At 27.0% G+C, this 26,114-nt stretch overlaps 1 protein-coding gene across 2 annotated transcripts in view; it reads left to right on the top strand.

Moving 5' to 3' along the window:
* LOC121124648 (uncharacterized) overlaps window positions 1-26,114 on the top strand; it is a 194,339-nt gene that overhangs the window by 74,940 nt on the left and 93,285 nt on the right. For both annotated transcript variants that reach the window (XM_071891120.1, XM_040719828.2), the window contains one exon: window positions 6,773-6,926. In XM_071891120.1, coding sequence (XP_071747221.1) covers window positions 6,854-6,926 — 73 coding nt within the window. In that variant the 5' untranslated portion in view covers window positions 6,773-6,853. The remainder of the gene's footprint in view (window positions 1-6,772; window positions 6,927-26,114) is intronic.

Genomic DNA, 26,114 nt, shown 5'->3' with positions numbered 1-26,114 from the left:
TACACGAGAGCCCATTTAACTAACAGTCCTAATTTTATTCTATTCTATTAATAATTGGATATGACTAAATATTATACTTAAGTGATGTAACCCAATAAATACTTAAATATTAAAGATAAATAAGCAATAATGGAAAAAAGGCAAACTTATGATGCCATGAGCTATTATTTAACATTGAAAAAAATTATATCATCAGAAAGTGAAAAAATATCAATAATTTAAACACTCTTTGAGGTCCCGTAATTTTTGAAAAGAAAGAGGAGAGATATATGTTACATAAAATAGAAAGATAAAACTCCCTCAGTCTTATCAATAAAAGGGAACACAAACATCGAATTTCATATTTGAGCTTTCGATTCTATCATGGGAAGAAATAAAATGGATCCAGTTGTGTGAGCAATTTCTAAATGTTTGATAAATGCCCAATGAATTGTTTTAGAATTGAATTTACATCCAGTAATTATATACACATTTTTATTCTTTTATCAACTTTTAACTGACTTTGTCATAAAAAGTTATAGTACTTAATTTATAATCCTGATAAAGACCTGCTCAAAAATGATATATTATATTTACATCATTTTATCGGTATGCAATTTATAAATTTAAGTATATAATAGAAGACTTGAAAATGCTTATCAAATGATTACTCCTGAATTGCTATTTTATTTAAAGCTTTAAAACTATTTCGATACTATGTATCTACTTTAATCAGTAAAAGTAAAGTATACCAAAGAAGGCACCCCTTTGACGACAGGATCAATTATAAAAGAGAAAAGAAAATGAGATATATCAAATTAAAAAGTTTCTAAAAGTTGAATGGCTCTGTTATATGTAAGGGCACAAAGTTGTGAGAGCGTTTAACGTGATTAATATTTTATAAAAATTAAAAAATGTATATGACAACCCAGGATTACTATCAAAAATATATATAACTAATCCACCTTGTTTTATTAAATTTCAAAAAGGCAGTAATTGAAGTTCATGTCGTAAAAGAACAAAATGTCTACAAAATAAAGGAAGTCTGAAATGCAGATCATTGAAAATTACGTCTGAAGACATTTGTAGACTACAAACCAAGATTTTCTTTTGATTTTGAAGGCAAGGCAAGGTGAATAAGCAGATAATAATTTGCAAAGATTGTTTGATGTTTTGTAGATAAAAGGTGCATAATACATTATCATCCATTAAGTCAGTAAAATATTACCTCAAGAGTTATAGAACAAGTAGTATATAATTTTTAGAAAATTTTTGTCAAATATAATTTTGCATAGACAATTTGTCCTTAGATATACATATATATATATATAGATCTAGACATTAAAAAAAACTTAAAATTCTTCAGGCATACACTTTTAAAAAATGGAATAACACATTTCATGAGCAAGGAGCTGAATAAAAATGTTTTGAAAAGTATTTGATGTGATGATTTCAATACACTTAAATTAATGGGACAAAATCTTGTCAAAAATTGAAGTTTTAGACAAAAAAGTGTTATATTTTTAATTAAATAACTATTTTACATCAACGATTTGTCAAAAAAGAGTCTTACTTTTCAAAGTGTAGATCATGAGAATTGATGTGAACAACCGAATGAGTAATTAAATGAAATAGAAGAAATGATTAAAGCTGTTCCTTTAAGTGTGACCTAAAAAAACACATTGTACCTAATTCAAGAAAAACAATTAAGTATAAGTAGATTAATGTATTCTTATAAGTATAACACAAAAATATGCCATGTTGGGGAGAAATACAAGACTGAATCAGTATAATATGTAAAAACCCTTCATTGAAAATCTTTAAAACATATCTGATTTGTGAAAAAAATCATACGGCAAAATAAGCAATCATAAAAATATTTTTTACTTTTTTTATGAAAATATTTGAATGTACAAGACTTTTGTCTGAAAAATTTGCCGAAATGTCGAGTTGTTTAACGATTACACATACCAAATTTATTGGAATGGGTTTTCTTGTTGCATCTAAATGTATAAATGATATCCTGTTTTTTTGCTGATGGTGGACTTCATATCAAAATTGCTGTGAAGATTAGGATCCAACCCTATCAATCTCTTAACTGTTATTAAGGTTTGTTCAAAATTCGTGTGGATAAATATTTTATCATACTTTTTTAACAAATGTAAATTTTAGGCATGTAAAATGAATTTACGCAGAGATAGTAACCCCTCAAAAAAAAGCTTTGCAGAAAATTTACAACGCATATTTTCACCCAATTTTAATCATGTAACAGAGCAGGGCGTAAAACAAATTACATTTTTGTAAATTACTAATACTTAAGTATGTAAGGGTAATAAAAAAAGCTTGGAAATCCAAGAGCTTGAGCATTTTTTATATTTTATTTTTATTTTGCATTAATTACAATACATACATTTTAATAGCTGATTGTAAAATACAATCTAATAAAATTAATTAAAATATCTCGTGTAGGTAGAAATAAGAACTCCCAATATAATATTTTAGAATTTACGAATTATAAATCTGACTAATGATTGTCAGAGAATAATAATAATAATAATGAAATTTAAATTGTAAATATTTTCTAGGCCTATTTTAAGCAGAGAAAAACAATGAGCTAAATATTCTTAGCTACAATATAAAATAAAACTCAAATTTATTTAGCAAATAACATTCAGGTAACAAAAAACACAATTTTAGTATTTTATCAATTATATTTGACGTACTTTCTTATTTTTTATTGAAAAATCAATAAAACTTTTTAGAGAAACAATGTGTTTTTTTTTAACTTTGGCAATGTTAGATGTCCATAACTATCAATTGAATTAATTAGATAGTTTTACAATTTCATAACTTTAAATTTAGATATTTCTTAAATACTGTTAACGATTTGGCAAATTTTGAGATGTTTAAATATACAATTTCTCTTTTTCCAAGGTTGGAGCGTATAATGACGCGGGCCATTTAAAAAAAATTAATTATGAATAAGTACCAATGTGGTTGGATTCTTAAATTAATTTTTTATTGTACTGAAATTTAGAGTTTTCGGTGAGCAAAAATTTAATTTTTATATTCCATTATTTTTGAAATATGCCTGTAAAATTTATGTTGTATATTACTGGAAGCTATTTGTTATGTAGTTTTATCTCTGTGTGAAATAATTTTACGGACATTCAATTTATACTTTTAGTTTGCATTAGCTTAAATAAATTTATACAACAATTTTGAACATAATTGAATAAAAAATGAGAACGTTTTGATGTTGAAGTGAAAATCTAATCAAATTTCTGTACTTTTTTGAAAAAACCATATCTAATTTATTTTGATAACTTTCTAAAAAAAAAAACACAACAAATAATACATTTTATTAGATTTAGATGCCCATATCTCTGGAAGTAATCAATCAACATATTCCAAATTTAAAAAAAAGTCAAATTTAAGAAGTAAAGTGAAAAATACATTCTGTAAAAAACCATTTTTGAGGATTTTTCAAATGCAAAAAAGGATCAGCCGATACAATCATTGAGTATATGATGTATATATCTCGTTCAATGAAGTCTCTGTTGATTTCATAACAGTCTCGATTCGGGTTCTGAACGACGCACCAACCCTGGAAAAAAACCCGATCTAAACTCTATGCATCCAAGGACAATGGAGTTAATCAGGGACTTCTTGGTAGTGTGATGACTATTGTTGACCTTTCACACAAGGTGGCTCTTGAAAAAAAAAATCCATTTAATTCAGGTCAGGGGAGATAGAAAGTCAAATTTGCTTAGACACACAGTGCACCTAGGAACTGCCTCAATTCTGCTACCCTTCTCCTGCCTTGCGTTCTTTGAGACCTCAGCATTACTAAAATTGATATTGTTGCTCAAAATAGCCATCGCAACAGTACACCTGCCTCCTGTCTCTGAAAATTTAATTGGATCGAAATATTTTATTGTTGACTCCATGGTGCTGTTTTGACTACTATGTGAAACTTGTATATGTATTTTTACAACAAAAATATCATTATGATATTTCGTTATCTGCAAATATGAAGCACTGGACTTCCTACTATGAAGTAGATGCATAATCACTGCTCTATGTCAAAAGCAAATACTAAGCCATATATGCACAAAAATGATTATTGTGATTCAAAATACCTAAAAAAATAATTGATCAATACATTTTATTGCTAACACAATTGTACTCTAAACATAAAAGTGATGAAATATATAATTAAACTCTTAAAAGAACGATGAAAGGTCATAAAGTGACATAAATTTAATCATTTTGAAAAAGCTATATTTCTACATTAATATGTATGTAGTTTTTTCCCCAGTCGGAAAATTTGAAACTTTAGATATATTGATATTTTTTAGAATAGATTAAAAATATTGTTGAATATATTTTTTTAGTTGGTTGGGGGCTACCTTCTTTTCTTTTGCATTGATGAACCTTATCTAACAAAATACAAAGTTTTTATCATAAATTTAATTTTTTTTGTAATATTATATTTGCACATTCATCAAGCTAATAACTGTTACAAAGTAAATGGTAAAAAGTTATATATACTAGTTTAATCTGTAATATATTCAACATCTAAGCTACCATTATAAGGGATACTTTTATTTATCTTCTTATCCCTATATTCAAGCCTTGAATTTATTATCTCTACCTAATGTTTCTACACATAATGCGGTCCATTTTTTATCGTTTGACTCATTAAAACAAATAGCACTTATTCTCTAAGTTGGTATAAATACGTAGAGATCCAATTTATTATTTCTACCAATCTCATTTTATACAATTATAGTGTCTGAATATACATAAACATCAGTGTGAAGTTATTTGAATTGCAGTATAATTAGAAACAGGACTCAGAGCATTAATACAATATAAGTTCATTAAAATTTATTTTAATGGTCTTTATTGAAATTTAAATTACATAATTTTAAAACATGGCCCATAAATGTTTTTTCACCTATAATGCTATCACCGTATAAATTATTTTTCTGAGTGTGGGAAAAGGTTTTTAAATAAAGCATTATATCCCTTCAAAACTTTTATAAAAACTCTTAATAGAAATAACAGAACTTGCCAGACTCATCCCTTTGTTTGTTTTAATATTAAAAAGAAAACAGTCTTTAGATGAAAACTATATACAAAATTTAGTGATTGGTATAGAAGCGTGAGAAAAAGTGAACTTACTTTACTTTTTAGCTGATTATGTGAGATTTGGAAACCTTGGAATGGGGAAATCTTTGCCACATAAGAAAAATGAAAAAAAATAAAAAAATTTAAGGGATGAACTTGCCGATCTTTATTAGAATTCACTAAAATTATTTCCTTGTATCATTGTTTGTAAATGTATCGATAAAAAAACTACCCAAAGCAATATTTCATCAACTTGCTTTTTCCTAATTACTAAAACTAATTCAATGAATACATCTCCAAATTAAATTTTGTATACAAAAATAGTTCTTAATATTTAGAAAAACTATATTTCATCTGAATCAGTGTGGATTTTTCTATAGCACAGTTTTTCACTCACAGACTATTTTTTATACAATTTACCAATAATTTGGAAAAGCGGTACCATCATTTACATTCGAAAACTGTTTTTATTCAAAAATTCCCATATACTTCACGGAATCAATTAATATTCTGTAAATATTTTTGGATTTTCTTTGATTACAAATCCTGTTTGTATTTCTTTATTTACAAGATAAAAAATTGGTTTTTTTTTTAAATATAAAAGTTGTTCTGGTTTTTTTTTTTTTTTTTGGGGGCTCTATAATTGTAAAAAAAATGTATAGTATAAACCAAAATTGTTCGGTTTCGAGGAAGATATGATATTTAAAAGTAAATCAGGCATATATATAGCCATTGAGTTATTACTTAAAATGAACTGAATTCTACATATTAACTTCAATATGTTTGTAGTGTAAACCTATATATAACTATGTAACTAAAAAATAATAAAGTTTAAAGTTTTTTTGATCGATTTTTTATATTCTTCTTTACAACAAATACATAGAAAAAAGTTATTTCATCTCTTAATTATCTAATTAATGGACGTTTTAAGCAAAAAATACATAATTAAAATTTGTCTAATGTACCATAAGAAAAATACCATTTTGTCAAAAAATTTAAAATGTAGTTACAAAAAGGCTTTCATTTCCATGAGTAGAACACCATATAATCTATTCAAAATTGAACTGAATTTTAACACAATTAAAAAGGAACTAAATTACAATTTCATCATGTAGCTATCACACTTAGTCTAAGAAAGTGGAGACAAATGTCTTCTTTGGCTTATGGTTCCTTCCTCATTGATATAAATATCAAGTGTCATGCACTGTTCTTAAAACTCCAGGGGCTAATAATGGGAAAATAACTAGTATCAGCGTAGAGATTAAGAAAACATAGGTGTTATTTAAACTATTACAATGGTAAATAATTGAAACTACATCAAAGCACATGCTTCTGTGCGTTGTTATTATAATGATTACTAATTAATAAAGCATATTACTCTGCAAAAGAACGAAAATTAATTTACCTTATTATATAAATAGTATATAAACATTAACTATTTATCATAATATCACTTGAAGTTAAATTAGAATATGAATTCTCATACCTCAAATATATAATGTTCCAAATTGTCCTTCAACGAAATATCCGATCGACAAAATGTCCTTTGGTAAATAGTCCTAGAACCGTATTATTCATATATTTAATAAATAAGTTGTGAATTTCATAACTACATATACATTAGCCTTGTATGTTAATTTCAATCCTTTCTTTTCAGACATATGTAGAATAGAAGTGGACTCTATATAGAAAGCAATGTAATACAAACAAACATTTAAACATTGAATATGGAAAAATAATGCTTGTATTTAATAGAATAATGAATATAAAACCATCTGGCATCTTATTAACATTCTTGGCTATCATTCGAGGTAAGTAAATCCATTATAACATTTTTGGCATTCAAAAAAATATAAATTAATTTTCTTAGATATTATTTATGTATCTGATTTTTCTTTATTTAATTTTAATTGGTGAAAATTCGTTCTACTTAGAAAATTATACTTGTTGATAGTAGAACAGTCAGAGGGGTTGAATTATAGGTGGAGTTTGTAGGAGGACCAGGACCACCTCTAAAGATTTATTATGTAAACATGTTTATCAAGCACATGGTATGTGTGTAGGACAACAGTGGGACAAAAGGCAAGTTCAAAAAACCTCCTATGGAATATTTTATGCGTCAGGTCAACAGGGTTTCGTGTATAAACTTGGGGCCTCGAGACAGATTACAAACAAATACCTTCACTTGAAGATCCATTAATGGCCTCTCTTAATTTAACTATACATTTTACAATGATAGCTGCAAAATTCGCTAATAAAGTTCATCTGTTTTTTTGAAGATAAGAAAACTGTCTACAAATCCTTTGACGGTTCAGCCCTGTCCGTAGATGAATAACTACATATACATATTGCATAATAACAGGGCAATTTTCTACAGATGGAAGTCAATTTTCCTGCGAATGATCTCTATAAAACCATATTATATTTACTAAGTATGAAAAAAAGTACAAATTCTCCCTTATTATAAATTTCCAACTCCATCGATAGTGAAACTAAGAATATAAATATTGAAAGTAATACAAAAATAATTAGTCAATCAGAAGGGCCTTGTCTAATTTGTAATGAAACCTTTATTAAAAGGGTAATCAACGTCTATTTAGATATTTGTTTGGAGAAATGAGATGAAAGTTCCGTAAGGTTTCATTATACTTAATAATTAATTGATAACTAGACTGTGGTTGTATAATAACTGTCTCATTATTTTAACTAAATTATTTAACGCCATGTTATTTTGTATATTGTTTTATCAAATAGTTTGAAGTTTCAAAACTGCGGTAAAAGAGCATATTCTATGTCTAAAAATGAAATTTAAATTAATTTTTTGCTTGAACGTTGAAATATTTTATAATGATGGCATTATATTATATCTCAGTTGTTGGTATCAACATTTTTACAACTCAAAAAAGATATATATATATATACACTTGGTCTTTTTAATAATTGTTATTGCCACGGACCCTAGAGGAATGCACTTAACTTATTTTTCTATAATATCATGTGAATTGAAACTAAAAAAATATCAAATAACATCTAAAATTGACATTTTTTACTTTAAAATGTATTAAGTAAAAAAGCATTTGAAAAAATACAAAAACGTAAATATATATAAAATGTTTTTGAATATGATCATTGTAAAAACTACTCTATTATTTCTTAGAAATATATTCATCAGTTACGGACTTAACACTATAGCGGTTGTAATTGTATGCTACTGTTTTGTGTCATTCTGGCGTCACTTATAAATATTGCAAAACTGATTTTTATAGACGGTCTAAGAGTAATGTTTACTATGTCGTTATTAACAACCCTACATACTTTACATACATATATTTAGTAAAGTTTAAGTATGGGGGTAGGATTTTGTGAAAAAATAATCCAACTCCATCAATGATTATATTTTATCATTTATTGCTTATTTGTAAATTCAAAATTGTATTTGGGTGAGAGAGAAATAAATAAAAAAGGAATATCCACTTTAATTTACTTATGTTATGCCCCAAAATTATATATTCTCACAACCCCTTCCGGATAATAAATTGCCCAAAAAATCACTTCGGCAGAGCCCGTCAGGGTAGAAAATCTTAGAACAATAATGATTGACGATATTATCCTTTTTAATCAAGATTCATAATATTGGTTTAACTTCGTGGAGCTATGCTAGAAATCTAATAAGATATTACCATCTTATTCAGATAAAAGTTCTAAATTCCTGGGTTGATTGGTACGTAATTTTAGACATTTTCAAAAAGAATCTATTTCGCATATCTAGTTTTTATTTTTTTTATTTTAATTTTCCAATAGTTTTTAGTTGCTTCATTAAATTCAAAGTTTAGTTCATATTCAATTTAAAAGTATTGCATTAAGGGTCATGTTTTTGAATGTTTTCAAAAATTATAGATATATTTTAGTCGAGTAATTTTATTATACAGTATAGGTCTCAAATATCAGAGTTATTTTCATGGGAATAACTTTTTTTCTAGATACCTAATTATAAACTAAAATGTTTATATATGTATATATTACAGATGTAATCTATCTACAATGAAGAAAGTTAATGAAGATTAAAAAAAAGAGTTTGCCCATGCCACATTAATGAAATTAGATCAATAAATGACAGCTTAATCGAAAAAAGAGTTTATGCATATATGGTATATAAAAATACCAAGAATGTCTTTTCTAATTAGTTGACCGTTTTAATTCAAATTCTTTATATGCCTTTAGCTATCCATAGATTTCAGATATTGTTTAGGCTCAAAATTCAAGAAGCTTTATATAATGGATCTGATATGGTTTTTCTTATATAAAATTATTTTATTTTTGATTTAATTCTTAGAAGGATAAGATTTTAATAGTAATTTACGGATCATACAAAGGAGTTATTTAAAAATATTACTGTGATTTGGAGATAATTTATTGTTAATTTAAAAATATAAATTTATTCCAGATTCATTTTTGCAAAAAATTATACTTACTTGCTTTTGTGCAAAAATAGATTTATCTCAAATAATCATACGTACTAACGGGCTTGGGAAATGAATCATTTATTTTTAAGAACTCTGCATTGATATTTATACATAGATCCTTTATATTTTTAATCTTGAAGCGATTAAATGATCATTTACGTTTTTGTTTGTAAGAAGTAATATGGTCAAAGAAATTCCAGTTGCTGCGATAAAAAAATTTTAAGAGCAGATTCTAAAGTTTAAGGGAGAAAATGTACATTTATGTGTTGTGATTTAAGTGGCTTAATTTAAACTTGAAAAATAGTTTAATAATGTGTAGTAAATTTTTTCTTTTTCTAAATTTAATATTTACTCACTATACAAAAATCAAGATCTGAGAGCAAGTCAAATGTAGAAGCAACGAAGGGAATATTTAATTCGATCTTACATCTAAATATATAAGTGAAAAAATATATAAACATTAGCAATTTTTCCACAATATACTATTTAGAAAATTTATTTGGATATAATTCAAGAACTGTGTTTCTAACATGCTCGTATAACTCCCTTGTATACATAGAAAAAAAAATATTTACTCAATCATACTACAATTTTTTAGACGTTGTTTTAAATTTTTTAAATACTCGTCTTTATTTTTTCCATCAAAAATCACATACATACAATCATGTTAATCATGCTTTTCATCAATCACGAATAAGTACAGGTATACATATAAAACGGATTTTCTTTTTCAAATATGGCTTCAATAGTTAAAAATCAAACAACATATTAACTATTAAATGTATTTTTCAAATTCAAAATTCTTGGGAAATATGCATGTACTGATATTAAAACTATTTCATCTTGTTTATTAATTTTAAATTTTTGAATCTAAAAATATTTGTTTCTCACTTAATCTCTTGATATGAATATAATTAGAATCATATATTTTTTATATTCTCCAAATACAAGGATAAATCAATTTTAATGCTCCAATACAATGATTAATAAAAGAAAACAAAAATCTATGATATATCATTCTTATATTATTAAAAAAAAATTAAATTTTAAGACTTGTTTAATAATTTTTTTAATGAATTAAAGTTATTGACTAATGAGAACCCCAAATAAATAAAAAAAATTGTAAATGTTTGGGCAATTCAGTTACAAATAATTAATTAAGACCATTTTTAATCTTCAGGAAGTGATAGACTAAATTTATAAAAACAGCCAAAATATTTTGATTTTTTTTTCCGTTTTTGAAATGTAAATAAAAAGTTGCTATAACTAATTGATAAATAATTTCTTAAATTTAAAAATAACGTTGAGAGATCATGCATACACGAAGAAACAAAAAAGAAAATGAGCACTCAGCTAATATGAATTTTCGAGACAAGGGCGAAAACCCCGACATGCTTTCCAGGTACATTTTGACTCATTTTTGGCTTATAGAGCATTTGATTGCGCTAACATTTGAATAGCGAACGTGTCAACCCATTTTCTAGAGGAAGCTTCAAGAATATAAATTTAAAAAATGATGAGAGGGGTTACATCTCCGTTGGCCAAAAACTTTCAAATTGTTAAGAGTGGAACTTTGAGATATTTTGAAGGTGTGAGAAGGAGCACCATTTTGTTTTCAAAATGTTCTCCATATGAATAATTGGAGGCACTCCAGGACTTAAGAACGTCTTGCAGCACTTAGATGTAGGCATTTGAGTCAAATAATGTCCCATTGACAGAAAAAAAGTGTGGTGGTATGACTTTAACATCTGATAAGATGACACTGAAAAATATAGCTCAGGGCTAAAAACTTTGTTTTGGTGACTCCTTCAACATCCTCAAGTGATCCAGCAATGATACAGATTTTTGGTCACTCCCACGATTTCCGCGATTTTCGTGTAAGATAAACTACCACCGGCGCAGAGCAAATTAACAGTTCGTTGCTTTTAGTAGTGTTGCTTTGACATCTTCAAAAGAAAATTCCACGAGTCACACCTTCTTTTGAAAGCTTTAAACGGAAGAATCTCATGACGTAATTAAATTCGGGGAGTTTAAAGTATTTTTGGTGTAAAAAGTCAAGTCTGCATGTATGAAGATGGAGATCCAATAAAGCTTCTTCTAAGTTACTTCACTAAATATCTGATCCATTGAAAACATTGTGAGAATTTGTACTAATAAAGTAATTATAGAGAATTAAATAACATTATTTCAATCTATAAATATAATGTAATTATATTTATAGATTGGAATAAATATTTAGGATGTTTAAAAAAATATATTGATATTTCTAAGATACAGATACGATGCAAGATATTATATATTTTTCGCTAACTGCGTTTAGCAGTTACTTTTAATGCAAAGCGTTAAAGAAGCAAAACAAAATATTTTTTGAACAAATTTTGAAAATAATTTAAATCAGCTACATTTGACGTATTTAAAAGAAAATACATTTCATCATATTTAACAAAACATTGCATTTAAAAATAATGCTTATTTAACTCATCATTTAAGCAGTTTATTTCCTGATAGAACACACACAAAAAAATCAATTATTTTTTTTCAATTTCTATTTGGTTATAAATATCTAAAAACGGATTTGTTTTTGCATAAAATGAAAAAATAATTTGAAAGGTAAAATAACATTTTTCTTCCGTATTATTTTTCATATAAAAAAGCTTTGTAATATAATGTTGACTATACGACATTTCACTTAGGACCTATAAGGGAAAACAATTTGAAACTACTTGTATTTATATTTGATTCTGTATTTGATGAGGCTCAAGGCTCTAATATATAGGAAAATAAAATATATATACGCAATACTGTATCGTGAGTAAAAATAAAGTATTCTTTTCGATTGGAAGTTGAATGATTTTCAATAAGTGTAGATTTGAAATTGCATTCGTTTTTAAATTTTATACTATTATATATTTTCTCTTATTTTATTTCTTGAAAACCTTTTGAATGAAATTGTTTTTTTTCTATCAAACATATTTTATAAAATATATGCATTTTGAATAGAGAACGTTTGCAAATGATATAATTCAAATTAAATTATCTTCTAAAATGAAAATTCTAAGTTTTATTTAATTAAAATTATTTTAGATGACAATCAAAGCTACAAATGAATATGTTTTAACTAACATAAATGAAATTTGATTCATAAGGTCAAATGTCATAATATACAGTTAATGCCCCAAGCGATCTAATACATATAATGTCAAGTTCACAATAAAACCTTTTTTTACATATATTTCTGCTTTTCAGTAATAATTTCCTTGTTCAAATTTATACATAGATTCAAAACGCATAACAATTTGAAATTTGGTGAACTCAACAATTTTTTATGAGATTAAAAAATTATAAGGCCTCATAACATTTGTAGGGGAAACTATTAAATTTAGAGTTTTGCAAGTTTATGTATAAGTAACTTCGAATGTTTATGGGAGGGTTATTCTGAAAAAAAATTCATTTTTTAGAATTTTCATTTCGTCAACTTTCCTTCCGTTAATTTTTCTAATACTGGTTCATAACATATTTAATTCAATTTTCGTAAAAAGGAATCAAATGATATCTTGAAGCCAATTTATGTCACATGATATTTTGAATAAATATTTTATTTTCGGAAGTAATTGTTAAGCATGACACATGTTTATAAAATATCTATAACCAAAATATTTTAAATTGACATGTAAACAACAATATTATTTTTTAAAGAGTTTGACATGTTTAAATATATATATTTGTATAATTTTGTTAAAAAGCTTCATATTATGGTAAACGTACATCTTTTAAGATCCCAAAAATAAAAATGTAGTACAAATACTTTAGTAACTTTGTGTATTTATAGTTGGAAGTCTTAAAGTTAAGCATCAATAATTAAAATTGAAGAACTTTATTATTAATCAATATCTACTCTAATTGAAAATTTTTGTACCTCATCAATTATTGAAACTAATTTGATTCACTTATTTAAAAAAAAATTGTGGGCAATGGAATTGGAATATAGAAATACTTTATAATTTTTTCATAACTTTGATTTCTTATATTTATATTAATATATCAAAGTTCATCTGTATGTATGTATGAGAAGCATTCTCTCCATATTTTGGTCAAAGAAGTTTCAATGTAGTCGTATTTATGAAATATTGCAGGCGTGCGTTCGAATGTTATACACTATTTCTGTTTGCTTTTGTGTTTTCCGTTTGATGTATATCAGTATTCATATGCATTTACAGTATATGTGAAGATTTGAATAAAATGTAGAGATGAATAACTTTCACTGGGATTTTATGTATCGCATGAGTTTTTTGTTAGTAAGAGGTCAAGAGATTAAAGTCCTCATCAGTCATCACATCATATTAAATATTTTTTTCACAAACTCTTATTGTTATTTGTCATTCTCGAGGAAAGCACATGTTATATGAATTAATAAAAATTTTGAGTAGCTATCTGTGGTTTTGGTCAAAATAAAGCCTGAGTACCTGATAATTTCTTGGGGAGTAATCTTCTATATTATTAAAGCAAAATTTATCTTTTAGTCGACAGCTTATTACTTCCCTTAATGTTGACTACTAACGCTACTTGTAAATAAATAGAGGTAGCACAATCCAACTCAAATTTGAGAGGGCGAGGAAACAATGATCTAAATCATTCCAATTCGGTCATACCATGTCAAAATGTGGGAACGGAAAAACATTAATCAAATTATATAAGGTTACTTTATTGAATAAAACACTTCAAATTATGAGAAAACTGCGATCAGATATTCAACCTCTGACAACTTAAATCCAGACAAGCAACCAGTGCTTCAAGAAAACTTCTTTTTGATAGAAAATACAGAGGCTCCCAAAGATGGCGGCTCTACAAATACTGCATCTGTTTTTCTGGACGTGAAGAAGACGTCGACGGAGACCAATCAGATAACGACAAAGCAAACATCATCTTCGTTGGTAAAATTAAACTTTTCTCTGAATCAAGGACTCAGACATATGCTAAAGCCTCTTAAAGTAAAGATCTTGACATAAATCCCACCATAGACATCTCCCAAACAGCTGTGTGGATGGAATCGATTACGCAGTTGTTCGGGACCTTTAAAACCCACTATGTCTAACCAAACCTAATGACGGAGCACTTTGCTCGTACACGTACACCTCTCAATATCACTGAAGTCCTTATGCAGACTAAAAAGACCCCTAACTAAAAAACCACAGAAAAAACCCAATAGAATTGCAGAAAATAACAACTAAAATATTGGTTGAACTTAAGATATTTTACGATGATATGGTCATTTGCTCTGATTATATTTCTGATGGTTTCTTTTATTTCATATAACGTTAACTCGATAGCCTCCTACGGTAGAGCTGTCAAGGTATTTAATTATCTTAATTGTTTACAATTTCCAAATATATGTAGTAGTTCTATGTGACACACGGTTGATAGACGATGACAAAATAACTAACCTATTTCTGGATTCCCATGTAACGTTTATCTCTAAGCTGTAGTTAAGACATCCCATCCCTCTAGGGGTGTCTTGGTTATCGTCAAAACAGCCTCCAATCTGTGTTTACAAAAATCAATAACAATGGTAATTATGTGGTTCATGATCTGAGTATTTTTTAAGAAGAAAAAAAGACTTTATGCAGTTTACAGCCCAATTGCGATAAGACGGGATGTTTTCGGATTTAATTGATGTGCAAGATGATAAAAACATGTTTATTATTATAGCGGGGGACTCAAACATAAGTAGGAATCCAAATCGTACTAAAAATAGAGATGAATTAGAAAAAATCATATCAGAACTGTCACTTGATGATATTGGTCGTCTCCACCAACCAAACAGCCCTGAGATGACATTCCATAGTCATAGGTTGCTCGGAAGACTGGATTACATCCTAGTTCACAAGGAGCTTGCTACACTTTTTGTCGGAATTCTCCACACTCACACGACTAATATCAGATCACTCCTCGATATTTGCCAGATTCATCGGAAACATTTCAAATGATCCACAATATATTGCACAACATTAGTTTTTCTTCATTTTAATAGCCTAATTACTGTGTTACCTGATAATAAAGCCATAGGTAGTTACATAAATAAGTGAAATTTCATTTATTTCGAAACTTTTTCTTACGTCTGACTAATTTTCCTACTTGATAATCTTAGTATATGTAAGAGAATATTTTGAAACTTTATTTGAGTAAAAGGAGGAATAGAGCGATAACTTAAATATTCTAGATGAGAGTGAAGTACATTTTCTTTACATTTTAAAGAGATATAAGACCGTGTAATTTTATCTGTGTTAAAAGAAGATACATTGAGTTAGATGTTATAGGAGTGGATTGAAGGAGCAACTACTCACATAGGTATATATATATTTAAAGATGAAAGAATTACATATATATATATAAAGTACAGTAGAGCCATTGTTCCCCCTTGTATGTCTTTATTAAACTAATATGCATTTACGTATGTATATTGTTTATAAATATTGCTCAAAAGGTGGCATATTTTGTTAAAGATTTATTATTTTTAGAAAGCTTTGATAGTCCTGGAATATATATTAGTCAGTTAAACATTAAAAAGTGGGGAATAATAGCATTTTATTAGCATGTTTCTTATTTTTCGTTTTCTAGAAATTTCCGAACCACCCGGTTAAAATCCGTTCCTATTCATAAAAAAATACAATGGGGAAAATTTCAGCGAAATTGAACAATATTTATAGGTAAATCAACGGTCTCAAAGATTTAAAAATTACCAATTTTTTCAAAAAAAAAAGTGATTTTTCTTCAAGTATCGTGAAAACGGATTAAGATATACCTTTTTATATAGCAAAACGTTTTCAAGTTGAATAAATTTAGTATGAGGTATGTTTATGTTTTACATGGGTAAAAGTATTTTTTTATTTCAATTATAATGAAAAACATTTGAAGAGAAAAATAATACATTTAAAACGTATTGCACGCCACGTTTTCATATTTTTCTTTTTTTTTTTTCCTCATAAAATATCCAAATTTTGATTTGATTAAACTGTCAGAGTCTTAGAGTGACAATTAGTTAAAAAAATACCATATGTAAAATGTATGTCTAGAGGGGTTTTTATATTTATTATTAAACAAAAAATGGTACTCAATTATCCTTAATAATTATCTATTTTGCTTTATGTGATATAAATTTTATTAGTTTATAAATTTATTAACATAAGATAATTTATATCATAGAAATAATAGTTATTACACTATCAAGCATTATTATACAATTATAGTAATATGTCTCATATACTAAGGTATCCTAGATACATATTTTCTTTTCGAGTCCGTATACATCTTTCGAAGCTCTATAACAACGTGTAATAAGAATTGAAACTGCGATTTGTCAGTTGTTAACAAGCCACTGTATTCTTTAAAAGTCCCCCTCCTCCTTCTGCTAGGTCATTCATAACTTGAAAAGCCTCAATTATTTCAAGGGATTTTTATATTCATGGTTGCTTGGAAAAATTTTATGATCAATTTATGATCAAAAAATTTCTGGGAATTTCAGCATCTCAATAATTTTTTTGTATTTTTTGTAACAAAGTCTTCTAAATTTGTATGAATATTTTTTTTGTTGTATTTTGGTCTTGTTTTTCCATATTTTTCTTTCCAAATAATATTTCTTTTTTCGTTGTTAAATTCACTCGATGATCAAATAGAGCCAAATCAACAAGCACTTCAAATAAATTCAATAAATGTTTGTAAAATTATGACATGACGTTTTTGAAATTATAATATTGATTTTAGTCTTCTAATAAGTTTTTTCTATGATTTACCAATTTTTTAAAAATCTTTTGAAGAGTAAAAACCTGGGTAGAAGGGGTATCTCTCATGGAAACATTAAAAACTGAGTTAATTATTAATTCTTTAATGTGATGTCTACATACAAACGGTACTAACTTCTTATCAAGCATTTTCTCTAATAAAACAGAAGTTCCAATTTTTCTACCGGTGTTTGAGGTGGTCGTAACAAAGCACATAACTTTAATAATGTCTGCTACTCCCAATCTCGAACGGCTTCAAAAATTGCAGTTACTATTGTTAGAAGATCGTCCATATCTTTTCCAACAAGGTTGGACATCAATTTACCATTCTAATGGATTACCAGAGGAATACTACGTAGTAAATTTTTCTTACTATTTTTTTACCTATATTCAATTATCTTACACGGAATAGTTCTTTGGGAAGAACAAACTAAAAAATGTTTTTGTCCATACTCTTGACTGATTCTGCAAATACAAAATTAGCTTTTCGATTGGACACTTTTGTACAATCAAGAGCTAATTCGACTTCTGGTCTAATTAAAAATTTTATTCCTCTTTTAAAATTTGATTGAATAGACCCTAGTTCTTCATCCTCCTTAATACTTTCATTGTATAAATATAATACGAGTAGAGTACCATGTCAAATAGATTTAAATTGAAAACAAAAGTACTCTAGATGTTCATATCCAAAACTATGCTTCATAAAGGGCACTTACGACACCTTTACATGACCGATAAATGGAACTGATTTAACATCCCAAATTAAGGAGCAATACGATTAAAACAATGCATCATGTTTTGCAGAAGGAAACCAGTCAAAATTCAAAAACATTGCACGCAACAAGTTATATATATATTAGTTATCTGTTCAACTATTTTGCCTTTTAATTCATATTATAAAAATTTTTTCTCCGAAAAACAAAAATATATCATGGAGTAAATTACAACATCTTAACAAAATTATCAAACATAAAAAGCTTTATTGTAAACTGTTTTTACAATAATTCAGGAAGAATTTTTTTTTTTGAAAAAATTGGCAATTTTCAAAACTTTGAGGCCATTGAGTTACTTCTAAATATTTTTTTCAATTTTGCTGAAACATTGCCAATTTTATTTTTTTATCAATAAGAACGGATTTTGACCCGGCGACCCGGATATTTCAAGAAAATGAAAAATAAGAAAATCTCTCATATTCATAGTACAATAGTGATGAGAAACATCATAGCTTATTCTTTATATACAATTTAAAAAAGATCTATTCAAAAAATATGAACCTCAATGGTTTTTTGTTCTGTATTGTATTGATCCACTTTTTTTATGGAGGTATACTACCAAATAGTTAACATTATTATCATATTTTTCCTTTTTCCATACAAATTTCCTCCAAAGAAGAGTGTTGTTTTTCATCTTTGTTTAGCCTAAAAATGAAAATAGATTGGGTTCAGAATAAAATACAGAATCACAAAAAAAACTATAACATTAGTTTTAGTAATTGTACTTTTATTTTTGGGATTGTTTTAAGGGTAAAAATAACTCTGATTTATTATAATTCGAGATATTTCAGAATTACGATGACCGAGAGAAAAACTTATTTCAGTTTTGGGTTCTGGCTCAAGATAACTTAATTTTTTGATTGAATTTATTTGTACAAAATGAGTATTCCTGTGTATAATGTAACTAATATTCTCTCAATTATTACAAGATATTGGTCAGATTAATGTCGTAAAAAATAATTTAAAAAAGTTAGTTATTTATGTATGAAAATAACATTCCGGTATTAGACAAAAAATATTCCTTTTTATAAAAATATATAAAATCAATTACATTAAATATTATAATTGTATTTTTTCTATATACATTTAAGGAAAATATAAATTACTGCATTTTAAAAGAAATGAATAGAAAATCGATTTCCTCTCATCATTTTAATATCAATAAGTAGTTTATAGATAAAAGTTATGAAATAAAAATTTTATACGATAATAATAAAGACCATTTTAATTCACAACTTTTAATTGATTCCATGATTTTATTTTGATGGACTATAACCAGTTATAGATCACTTCTTGACAAGTAATAAAAATGAAGGCATTTTATCTTTATACGACCCAAAAATTTTACTTTTTTTTAGAAAAAACAATATAACAACGATTTTTTATTTCATGTTTAATAATAGCTGGTGCTATGTGCTTTTGCAGCTTGTTTGAGTTAAGATAAAGTAAGGTTTTTAATTTTTTTTAATTTTTAGAAAATAATTTTATTTTATTTTTCACAATCGAAAATATGACATTTTAATTCATAGTACTGATACTAAACAAAGTTTTTCAAACTGTCCAGTATATTTACAAAACCTTTTTCAAAAAATTTCATTGTCTGTTGTTATATAATATGAGTGCAAATAATTATAAAGTTGTTAGACTTGTGTGTATAACTAGAATTGTAAAACAAATGTTGTACTGATATGTTAAAAAAAAAACCCAGGCTTAGTTGTCATTACGTTTCATAAACCTTTTACTGAATACACTTTCTTAAAATATGGAAACAAAAAATCAAGATTTTATTTGAGTGAGTTTTTATAAACGAAAGTCAAAATTTAAGGAATAGAATCGCCATAGATCATGGACAGAGCGCTCAGGAGAAATTATTCTTTTGAACTCAGTGTGCGTAGGTTAGCAACCAGGTGAATCTTAGAGAAAGAAATATACTTTAAGTATATGGATTTCACAAAAAGATCCCTAGTTTAGATGGAGTAAATGTTTAACTTTAATGTTTACTTATACTTAATCAGTGCAACTCCATCTAACCGATTAAACGAACATTAGAAAAAAAAATTAATGAAGGTCATAAGGCCTTGTACATACAAAAACAAAAGAAAACTCTTTTTATTTCTTCAAACACATCATTTTTTTGATTTGAATCTTTTTCTTTATAAATACGAACGGCATATAAAAATTAAAGTTTCTTATTATTTACAATTTCTCCAAAAATAAATGACAATGAAATCTTAAACAATAAAATGCTTGCTTATATATTTTAGAATGATTATACAAACATTTTATTACTCCTTAAGAGGTACTTCATTAACTAGAAAACATGTTCCTGGCCTGTTTATTCTCAATTAACATAGCATTCACCACTAAATATGATTTTTTTTATAGATGACCCTACTGTCCTTTTGGATTTTAAAAGGTTAAATAAACTTCAAGTATAAATAGGAGAAAGGGAAGAAATATAAGACTACATTGTATCTAACAATGACAGAAGGCTGGATTTAAACCTATGTTCATCTTTCATACTACTCTGAGCTTCACTTGTGACTACTTTATACTAAATTGTTCCCTCTTTTCTTATATTTTTCTATTTATGATTTGCTTATGATCATTAATTAGTTATAATTTAATATGACTGAATAATAGGTAAAAAAATGCCAAAGATGATATTGATATTTATTTTTTAAACCTAAAGGGATCATATGATATAATAAGACAAGATTTGGCAAGCATTGCAGGTCTGTAGAAAAAAGTAAACCAAAAAATGGCATGATAACTCTCCCCATTTTCAAAGTGTTAGGGAGAAAAGCAGTTAGTTGTTACAACGTTTAATTAGAATAGATCTAATCTGTTTATACCATAGACCTACAACTATATCTCCCCAACAACAACCGTTTTTAACGACCACACACCCTATTGATTACTTATTACTATATATTTACATGTTCTCTCATCAAGCATTAAAGAATAATGATAAAAGCTAAGGAAATTTGAATACACTGTTCAGAATGTGAATTACAAAAATCTTACCATGGTTTAAGATCATATTTTTTAAAACTAAATTTATGTTTTTCAATAACAAGAAAGATCAAACAAATACTCAATATAAAGACATTTCAAATTAAATGAAATTTTTTTATTAGTCCAAATATAAGTCATAAAAAAAAACTCAATATTAAATTTTTAATTATGATTAAACCCTACATTTTTAAAATTTCATAGAGACAGAATTAATTAAAATTTACGTAGAATTAAAGCATGAAAATCTTTATTGTTTGTTAAGCATTAACATAACAAAAAAATTGTATTGTTTTTGGTAAATGGGTATGGTAATACTCATTGAATAATTAATATGTTTATGAATGCATTTTATAAAATAAACTAAAAAAATTTTTTTATTCAATAAAAGTACCTAGACAATTACATTAATTTAATCTAGAAATATTTGGTATATTTTATAGAAAAACTATTACTTTTGAACAGAATAAAATGTCAGTATTACCATTATGTTATTCTGTCATATATCAAACATAATGGTTGAGTTAAAATAATGCTTCCATATTTTTTAATTTAGTTTGTGGGATAACTAGGATAATTGTAATGTTGTAAAAGTATATTTAATCAAAATCAGACTTGGGAAAAAGTATTTTGCTTTATTTCTATGCATTATAAGCATTGTTAAAATCATTCCGATATAGACCAAGTATGTCCAGTTCTTTTTGCCAACTTGTTGCCAACGAGAATCCAAATCCATAATGCCCTTCTTGTATAAGGCCTTGTTGCTATTTGGAAAAAATTGGCCAACCAATTTTCATAGGTTTAGGCCAAATTTGTTCCCCCAAGCGTGTTGGCCATAGACTGGAACAGGTAGTAGTCACTTGGTGCCAGGTTTTGAATTTAGGGGGAATGTATAAGAACTTCCCATCTGGCGTGTCATCAAAGATAAGTGCAGCTTTGCCTTGTCTTGATGATTTATTGTTGTTTCCTATTCACCAATGTTGGCTGCTTCTGTTCGATTGCTAGATTCAGACGGTAGAGTTGTTGACAGTAAAGTGCAGAATTAAGAAGAAAAGTAATCAAAACAAAAATTGCTCGAACCACTGTAGTGCATCCAATGGATTCGCATACAAATTTCCTTGGTCGCTTTTGACACGTTTTTCCCTTTCATATGGTAAAAATATACAACATACGATTTTTTTCTTTTGAGACCTCTATACTCAACGCACGATAATTCACAACTGAACCGGTCAATCGCTTTACTCTTCAAAAAACATTTGAAGTATACAATCACACCTTTACAACGTTTTATCATATGGTCCTATGTGACCAATAATGAACAAGATATACTTAGTTTTAAAAAAAAGGAGGAAAATACGAAATTACATTTTCCGCAAATATGTTCACTTTATACGTTACATAACGTTAAATAAATATATTTTAAATACATATTTCCAAGGAACAGTTCTCACATTACTATGTAATATGCCAATATAAAATAGAGGCGTCGTAATATATATTACATAAATACTTGTTCATCTATTCAATTTGTTACTATTTTTCTTATGTAGATAAATTGCTAAAATATATTTTTATTTATTTTTTTGTATAATGGATGCATTAAAAAAATATTGTAAGGAAATGCATAGTTATTTCCAAGTATATGGAACATGGAATGACATATTTACTGTTAATAAAATAAATGAAGAAGACATGTTGTTTTTTGAGTATATATTTTCGTACATATAAATTATATTTATTAAACATATAAATACTACGTTTCGACGATCAATTAAGACCATAGACATTTGAAATATCCTAACAGAGCTTATACTACTTCAAATGACGGTGGAATTTTATTTGCACACACCGATGTGTATTTGTTCAGGCATGTACTTGGACATTCAATTAAAAAGTCATTATTTTCATATTTTGTTGAAAGTTAATGCTTGTATTATAGTTTCATTAATCAACCGAGATTTATGCATTAATTTTTATTCACCAGCATAGTTTTGATACTTTCCCATAATCTAAAGAGAGGCTGGTGATATGCTAAATATTGATGTTATAGAGTGTATTTACTTTTATTTGCTTAAAAAAGTGTTTTTGAATGTTTATTAGAGCATTTTCAATATTTTAAAATTATTTTTTAACCAAATTTTACAATTTTTTTATTGTTTAATAAATAGTACGACCACTTTTGATACGAGTAGTTTGTAAATAAAAGTGTTAAATAACCGTTGTTTGAATGTTAAGAGTCTACCAAGCAAGATATTTTTATATAATCTAGACAAGAGATGCCTATCCTTTTTGATACATACACAAAAAAATTGTGTATTGGTATTCATTTTAATAAATTTAATAACAAATCCAGCAACGACGTGGGCATCAATTATGACCCTCGTTTCGTTTTATGAATTGGATTTTTTTAGTTAGACAAAGCCAACTGTCATTATTGATTCATCTTTATCATGCAAATTTTGAGTGGTTAAGAGTCATTTTTTAACAATTTTCCTATGAGTAACGTTGTAGAACACATGTTGATTGCTAGCCATATATTTCCCTAGTTGCCAACATGAGCACACAGTAAGATGATTGAGATAGCAGTGCTCGGCCGTCTGTGATTGTCTCAGAAAAATGACAGATGGCTTGTTTCATTGATAGTATTAGAAAAATAAAATGTAATGTTCTTTAATAGCCGATGGTCTTGATCTAAACAACAAAATAAAAATAAAGAACTTTACTTTCAAAATCTGAAAAATTTGTATCAATAAAATTAATTGCAAGTACATAATTATGAATGGGCAGAGCTGTCAGTTCGGCTTACTTAAAGTCCATAAATCCCCAATAAATAAATTTCCCAAATCAGTTTTTGTAGTTTTGTCCTTGCAGGCCCCGTTTAATTAAATAATCTCATATACACTACTTCATTGATATATTGAATAATTACATTTGCAAAATATCCATATTTATTAAATGTTTGTATCCAATTTCACACATAAATAAAATTTGATGTATGCATTCGCAAAATTCAAATGTGGATATCACCATATCCAATTTTTAGATATTCCATTAATCATTTCTCTGAACTGCTTTCCATTTGAAACAATGGATCAGGTTGGAAATTTGTTTTTTATGAAATAAAAAGTCGGCGGTTTGTTAGTTAAAGAAATTGCCTTGATTCATGTTGATTTATCTTAGCTGAGGACAATATAGTAATCTAGATTTTCAATATTTTCTTTTTGCTATTTATTTACTGGCCAAGATAATGATACTTATGGAATATTTTGTCCCCAAAAATACAGTAAATGCTTCGAACCAGAGGTTGGGAAAAGTCATTATACTGCAAGTCAAATATTTTCTCTTAAGCCCCTGAATATTTGCATATGGTAAAGTTCCATTCCTCAGATTTATATAGAGTTTATTTCAGGTCAATTTCTATGTTTTCATATTTGTAGTATTATCTCAGTATATGTTAGAAGACAATAATGTGAAAGAAAGCCATAATAAATTATTTTCTAAAGAAAATTCGTTTACGAAAAAATGAAATTTTTTGAATACGTATGTTTAAAAAAAAGTATTTTAATTGTTTTATTTAAAGTTGAAAAAGGTTATTAAAATTTTGAAACCAAACATTTGGGAGATAATATACCTAATGAGATCTTGAAATTAAATAATGGTAGAGAAAATGTTTTTACCACAAATTTAAACAATTCATGTAGTAACTTTGTCCATTTTTGTTTACCTAGTGTTTCTGCATGACAAATATCTGGCACTGAACGTCTATTTATTTCTACTCTGCAATTATTATCGATAAAATGAAAGTAAATAAAAGATCAATAATATATCTTCAAGTACAAATAGAAGTAAGCAAACTCAGTTTCACATATATATTTAGTTAATGTTGAAACACTCTCTTGTTGAAAAATGAAAATTGTAAAAATCTACATCTTTTATATGGTAGACTAAATTATAATAACCAACACATTAGTTCCATTCAAGATAACTGAAAGTTTTAATTTTTAGGTATTGATAACTAAAATGTTAATTAAATATCATGATAAACGCACATGACATTTCAAAATTTCAAGTTCATTCAGTTGAAAGCCACAAAAATATCATAGATTTATTATTCATAAACAATATATTAGCTTAAATACATTTTGTATTAAGACACAGGCTAATAAGGAGTGGTTTCAGACATGCAATCTATTTATTACTATTTAGTTAATTTTTATTATTTAATTATGCATTTATATTTTTACAACTGATTATTTAGAGAGATATGGAGAAATAATGATATGGTAAAGAATATTTACCTAATCATATAAAACTATTGAATATAGTTGGCAGACAGCCAATTTTTTTTAACACGTGCTCCCAAGGAACACTGCGTTACCAAAAGATCCTGTCTGATGTGACTCAAAAAATATTTAAGAAATAAAAAAAGTTACCTTCTTATTTGTAGAACTTATTCCCAAACGAATATTTATTTTGTATCACAATAAAGGGTGCATCCTATTGTCTAATATGAAAAGACCGCCATTATACTGACGACTTAGACTTTCCCTGCCAAAAGTATGTCTAACTAATCCATCACCAAATAAAAAAAATCGTTTATATAAGGTTTGGGTATATTTTTTTAATTACTTTGTAGTCACTGATGCCATTTTACAATCCTTCTTATATGAAAAAAATAATATTAAATTGAATGCACACAATTTGTTGTATTCTGTATTTTTTCCAATGTAAAAATAGCTGGAAATCATTTGAATCGTGTATATACTAAACGTATAGATACTGCCAATACTTCAAACCGGAGATGAAATAAAGTCATTATATTGCAAGTCAAGTTTTTGATAATAAGTTCCTGAATACTTTCATCTCGTCAAGTTCGAATCCTCCGATTTCTTTTGAGTTAATGTAAGGTCTATGTTTTAGAGCCCATAGTATTAAGTTTTTTTTTAGTTACACGAAGTTTTTCCTATATGTGA

The sequence above is a fragment of the Lepeophtheirus salmonis genome, chromosome 9 (assembly GCF_016086655.4).
Source record: "Lepeophtheirus salmonis chromosome 9, UVic_Lsal_1.4, whole genome shotgun sequence".
Taxonomy (NCBI): domain Eukaryota; kingdom Metazoa; phylum Arthropoda; class Copepoda; order Siphonostomatoida; family Caligidae; genus Lepeophtheirus; species Lepeophtheirus salmonis.
This window is presented reverse-complemented; position numbering and strand designations above follow the sequence as displayed.